The sequence below is a fragment of the Maniola hyperantus genome, chromosome 8 (assembly GCF_902806685.2).
Source record: "Maniola hyperantus chromosome 8, iAphHyp1.2, whole genome shotgun sequence".
NCBI lineage: Eukaryota > Metazoa > Arthropoda > Insecta > Lepidoptera > Nymphalidae > Maniola > Maniola hyperantus.
Window position 1 is genome coordinate 228,101 of NC_048543.1, and position 6,000 is coordinate 234,100.

At 48.4% G+C, this 6,000-nt stretch overlaps 1 protein-coding gene across 2 annotated transcripts; it reads right to left on the reverse strand.

Moving 5' to 3' along the window:
* Nucleotides 1-175: 175 nt before the first annotated feature.
* Nucleotides 176-4,687, reverse strand: LOC117984432 (neuronal acetylcholine receptor subunit alpha-4-like). 2 transcript variants are annotated; one of them, XM_069500081.1, is made up of 6 exons: nucleotides 4,623-4,687; nucleotides 3,050-3,240; nucleotides 2,390-2,635; nucleotides 1,944-2,185; nucleotides 791-998; nucleotides 176-499 (listed from the first exon to the last, which is right to left on the reverse strand). In XM_069500081.1, the coding sequence occupies exons 1-6, from the start codon at nucleotides 4,678-4,680 to the stop codon at nucleotides 380-382; spliced, it is 1,065 nt and encodes a 354-aa protein (XP_069356182.1). In that variant the 5' UTR covers nucleotides 4,681-4,687; the 3' UTR covers nucleotides 176-379. The 2 variants fall into 2 exon arrangements, with proteins under 2 accessions (XP_069356182.1, XP_034826939.2); XM_034971048.2 differs by having other exon boundaries at nucleotides 2,324-2,635.
* Between the last annotated feature and the right edge of the window lie 1,313 nt (nucleotides 4,688-6,000).

The following is a 6,000-nucleotide window of genomic DNA, read 5'->3' on the forward strand; positions in this document are numbered from 1 at the left end:
TAGCTACCGCGTCACATTTAAAATCCACACAGACCAATTCGCGGGCATCATTCATCTTGTGAACAATAAAAATGAAGAATAATAGAATCTTCATTACGTTGATAGCATTTTAATACCTTTTGTTCTTGGTGAACTTCTTAATTCTCCCCTAGCGACGCTGGCTGTCACCTGAACAGATAAATTGGTGGCACTATAGTGGGCTGTAGACATGCCGCTGGACTCTGGAGGGATGACAGTACGCAGTATGGACTAGCATTCAATATGTTAAATAAACACATCGCGTGCCTACTTCTTTGTTTCATTCCTTCTTATTTGTCGCCAACTGCAGTCCGGTCTTTATGTTTTCGTCCTGGATCCAGCCTCCTCACCAGGCTACTGGCTAGTGGATGGCGAGGTAGACGCACATGAGGACGAAGAGCGTGAACAGCACGGCCGCCTGCAGCACCTGGTCCAGCAGCTGCGCGGCCGCCGCCCACGCGCTCCACTCCGCCGTGCTGGCCTGCACAGTGCACACAGAAGCGGACTTCGATTACGACTGACAGGAGCGCGAACACCACAGCGGAAACCGATGTTTTTTATTATTATTCAGATACAAGTTAGCCCTTATTGACTGCAATGGCTCTTGACTGACCTGGTCACATAATGCAGTCTAAGATGGAAGCTGGCTGGCGATGCCTTAATCATGACGATGATAGAAGGATATAGGTTGGTAACTCCGAAAAACTAGTGGTGCGTGCCCTGGAATTCCGGAACTCCTGATGCTATAAAGGGAAAAGCAATGGTGCATTACATCAGGAGGCGCGAGGTTGCACAGCGAGGAGGCGGCGGTGACGAGCGAGCGCAGCGCGCCGGGTGGCGGCGACGTGACGGACGCCACGCGCCGCGCCAGCGCCGCGCCCGCGCCCTGCAGCGCCGCGCACACGCACAGCGCGCCCATCACGCGCATCAGCTGCGGCGCCGCCGACGCGCCCGGCAGCCGCGCCAGCGCCGATACCAACCTGCAACCGTCATACAGTGTAGAGAACACAGGATACGGAATGCTTGAAGATCACAGTCTTCGAACAGTGCGTGTTGCCACTTGCCAATGATGACATAATATGGGTCCGAGATATGGTCGCTTTCTATGGGCCGCAAAAGAAAGCATACAGTCACTCAGCGCACGCCGTGATGAAGAGCACTATGCTTGGAGTTTCTCTACATCATCTGAAATGAGGAGATCTGTAGGAGGAGAACCGCAAGATAGCGCAATGTGTTATGAAGCTGAACTGGCAATTGATAGGGCACATAGTTCAGAAAACCGATAGACGTTGGGGTCCCAAAGTGCTAGAATGGTGACCTCGTACCGGAAAACGTAGCGTTGGAAACCCGTCTATGATGTGGACAGACGACATCAGACGAGTCGCAGGAAGCCGCTGGGTTCAGGCGGCTCCAAGACCGTGGTATGTGGAAATCCCTATACAAGAAACCTATATGTCTATAGGTATATTCATAGATAAAAGAAGTAAGGGGTATATGAATCCTTCTGTATGAACGTTGAATAATACAGTCACTATCTTGGTCAACTAGTGGCTAGCTTTTCGGCTGCTAATCATGAGGTCCAGTCCAAGTAATCAAGTAACCGTCACTTACCGATGTTGGAGACGTCCTGACATCCTTGGGGGGCCCCTTCATGGACTCCACAAGTCTGGGCGACTTTGAGTGCACGATCGTCAACAACTAGCCTCTTGTAACAGCTCCGCGAAGCAAATCAAATAATATAGACGCGAAATTCTACATTTTGGACCAGCAACAGACACCTATGGACACTGTAGCACCGCATCGGGGGCCACTTATAAGTACTTACATATATCTATCAGTGGTGTTCCTAGATCCTGGTAAGTGACTACATTTAAAACCACTGACCGTCCATTAGCTAATATTGTTAACAGGTTCTGATGTCTCACCACAAGGAGGCGATGAGCGCAGCGGTGGCGGCGAGCGCGGGGCGCGCGGCGGGCGGCAGCAGCGCGGTGCTGATCAGCAGCAGCGCAGCCGCCGCCAGCACGCTGCCCGCGGCCAGCGCGTGCGCCGCCGCGCGCCGCCGCAGCGTCACCTGCCACGCCGCCACGTCGCCGCCGCGCCACGTCGACTCCGTGCTGCTCACCTTCACCAGCTCCCACGTGCCGGACTCGAACACGGTCGCGTGCTGAAACATTACATTATATCCGCATATTATAAATGCCTCGTTTGTTTAGTGAATTCATCATCATCATGATCAACTCATCGCCGGCCCATTACTGAGAACGGGTCTCCTTTCAAAATGAAAAAAGTAACAATGATTTACCGAAAAATGTTCAACGCTCAAGTTGAACAGGCCGCCATGGTGTCGCGAGCCGAACTTGAAGGTGACCTGCTGCACGTCGGAGGGCCAGGCCTGCAGCGCCAGGCTGAGCGGCGACGTGAGGTCGAAGCGCAGCACCCAGGCCACGCGGCCCTCGCTGAACAGGCGCGCGCGGAGCCCCACGCCCGCCGCGTTGCCGCGCGTCACGGCGTTGAGCGCGTTGACGTCGGGCAGCCACAGCCGCTCCGCTGACGTCACCGTCACGTGGCAGCCCCAGCTGCTCGCGTTCCACGACAGCCGCTTGTCCTCCCAGTTCTGGAAACAGTCGTTCAAGTTGCCGAGCATCTCTAGACGACTTCCAACAAAATTTTCAAAAAAAAATAAAAACCGACTTCAATAACTACAAACACTAAAAAGTAAAAAATAATTTAATTTATTACCCAATATATTATGTACACAAGAGTTATTGTAGTTCTATAGTAATATTTTTTGGAGCCGGTGCCAATTAGCCGCACGAACCATAATATATCTACTTTTCATATTGTTTTGTGACTCCACATTGGCACCTCATTGGTGGACGGACGACATCAAACGAATTGCAGGGAGCCGCTGAACGGCGGCGGCGCAAAACCGTGTCGTGTGGAAGTCCCTACAAGAGACTCATAGTATGGCTAGCAGTGGATATCTATCGGTTGATAACGAATAAAGAATGGAAAAGAAGTTGTGTACCAAATGCATCGCAGCCAGCAGCCTCACGGTGGCCGTGCCGTCGTCGATGGTGGCGTGCTGCACGTCCAGCGCCGCCTTGACGCGCACGGCGCCCGGCGGCAGCTCGGCGCGGTCGTACTCCGCCAGCATGAGCTCCAGCTGGGTGGACACGTACGACGTGTTGAAGCAGAACGACGACGCTCGCACGCTGCCTGAAACCAGTCCATATGGGATACGTGTTATGGACCGGACCCAATAGGACTTTCCCGAGTAAAGATCCAATGTCACGCAATACCTACAGAAGAAATGAAATCAAATCTTAGTAGGTATTTGTTGGGCACTATGCCCATATTTTTTTTTTTTATATTTTTTTTTTATTCAAATACAAGTTAGCCCTTGACTGCAATCTCACCTGGTGGTAAGTGATGATGCAGTCTAAGATGATAGCGGGCTAACCTGAAAGGGGTATGGCAGTTTTTATTAAACCCATACCCCTTTGGTTTCTACGCGGCATCGTACCGGAACGCTAAATCGCTTGGCGGCACGGCTTTGCCGGTAGGGTGGTAACTAGCCACGGCCGAAGCCTCCCACCAGACCAGACCAGAAATTAATAATTACCACTTGAGTCTTGGTATGGTAGGTGTAGGTATATACATATTTTATTTTTAGTTTCAGTTTCCTGACTGGATATGTTGGCTTAACTCTCTATTGTAAACACTTTGTCTTCCTATATTCATACAAATAAACTATTTCATTTCATTTCATAGGTAGTGATAAATTTTTTATGTACTTAGGTATATTAGAGACTGATACGAATCTTCGAATCTTTGAAAAAAGCAACCATTGAGTTTCTTGCTGGTTCTTCGCGGTAGGAAAACCACATCCGAATCAATGGTAGATCCATTAGTTAGACGAAAGTTACTTGTTTTTAACCGTTGTATTTGTATGCGTTTGACCGTATTTACTCCAAATATTGCCTGAACTGAAGGTACTTACTCACTCATCTTTACGAAGGCTAAAACGGTGGTCGCAAATGAAGCGGTTGGTTCTATTCACAGTTTTCGCCGCCACGGATGCGGACGTCGGAACTCAGAATCATCGGTTGGAGTAGGCATTGCGAATAGAGATAATGAATGCCAATTAGAGTATGCCAGCAAACTGATAATAACAACTCAATAGTTTGGATACCTACAATTTTTTTTGAACGAAGTCTATTCGGCCTGTTGTCGTCTCCTGCAACTTTGTCCAATTCTTTCTTTACACACCACCCTAGTCCCTACCTTTCCACACAACAAAAGAAAAACTGAACCAACCACAGAATTCTAATATAGAGAAGGTACTTACTTACTAGCTGATGCCCGCGACTTCGTTCGCGTGGAATTAGGTTTTTTTTTATTCCGTGGAAACTCCTTGATTTGGGATAAAAAGTAGCCTATGTCACTCTCCAGGTCTTTATTTATACACGTCAATCCGTTGCACCGTGACGTGATTGAAGGACAAACCAACAAACAAACACACTTTCGCATTTATAATAAAAGTATTGATAACCCAAAAATAAAATAAGGTAGAAGACATACAAAAGTGCACTGTTTACCGACAACGCAGACGAGGAGTGCAGCTGCAGCAGTGAGCGGGCTCGGGGCGCGCGCCATGGTGCCTGCAGCCCGCACTGCAGCCAGCCGAACAGTGGCCCGTGGCGTCACTGCAGCTCGCAGGAAGCCGCCCAGATGTACTCAACGCTTTTATCTAAGTAGCTTTTGTTTTTTTTTTAATTTATAGAATAAGTGTTTGGCTGCAATCAGACCTGGTGGCAAGTGATGATGCAGCCTAAGATGGAGCGCGCTTGCCTAGAAGATGCCTATTCAGTATTCACTCTTGACTTGAAGGTACCCATATTATAATTGGAGGGGAAAAATGAGGAGGAGGCAAGGAAATGAGGAGGCAAATCGCTTCGTACGTATCCTTGACATTTCGACTACGTACGTTTTATTTATTTATCTTACAGCTACCATGAGAATAGCGGCGATAGCCTAGTATACCCAATTAAATTGTTCGCCTTCTACTCGGGAGGTCAGGAGTTCGATCCCTGGCCCTAACTTCTAAGCTTAGTTGGGTTTTATTTATGCCACAGTGAAGGCCAACATCGTCGTGAGGAAAACGCGTGACTGCAATCACACCGAATAGTAATCATAATAAATAATGAAGCAGCCAGACTAGTGAACTGTAACATTGCTTGCTGTAGGTAGTCAGTGTGCTGGTCGCTGCCGCCGTTCCTTGTGATCAATTGGAAATGTATACCTGCCTACCTACTTACTCTACGTTTTTAATTAGGTATCATCATCAAAGCTACTAGCTGATGCCTGCGACTTCGGCCGCGTGGATTTAGGTTTTTAAAAATCCCGTGGGAACTCTTCGATTTTTCGCGATAAAAAGTAGTCTTTGTCACTCTCTAGGTCTTTAACTTTACCCATGCTAAAAATCACAACGATCCGTTGCTCCGCGATTGAAGAACAAACCAACAAATCAACAATCCAACACACTTTCGCATTTATAATTAGGGTAGAGATTGCTAGAATTTCGAAAGATTTTTAAGAAGAATTAGAAAGCGCTGGAAGACCCCCCGTCAGGTCGACACGCGACATCAAACGAGTCGCAGGGGGACGCTGGATTCAGGCCGTGGCGTATGGAAGTCTCTACAAGAGACTTATGTCCAGCAGTGGATGTCTGTCGGTTGATAATGATAATTATGGTGGTGATTGGAGCCTCAATAGCTCAACGGGTAAAGGAGTGGACTGAAAACCGAAAGGTCGACGGTTCAAACCCCGCCCGTTGCACTATTGTCGTACCTACTCCTAGCACAAGCCTGACGCTTAGTTGGAGAGGAAAGGGGAACATTAGTCATTTAACGTGGATAATATTCTTTTCTTAAAGAAAAAAAAATGAAGGTTTGTAAGCTCTGGCGGGTGGGGCGT

What these genes read in the sequence shown, in the direction of transcription:
- LOC117984432 (XM_034971048.2), bottom strand. Translation starts at nt 4,680, where the DNA reads ATGGCGCGCGCCCCGAGCCCGCTCACTGCTGCAGCTGCACTCCTCGTC. An exon ending in TGCTGGCTGCGATGCATTTG is followed by an intron (nt 2,636 to 3,049) that starts GTACACAACTTC and finishes GACTGTTTCCAG; the next exon opens with AACTGGGAGGACAAGCGGCT. An exon ending in TGAGCGTTGAACATTTTTCG is followed by an intron (nt 2,186 to 2,323) that starts GTAAATCATTGT and finishes GTAATGTTTCAG; the next exon opens with CACGCGACCGTGTTCGAGTC.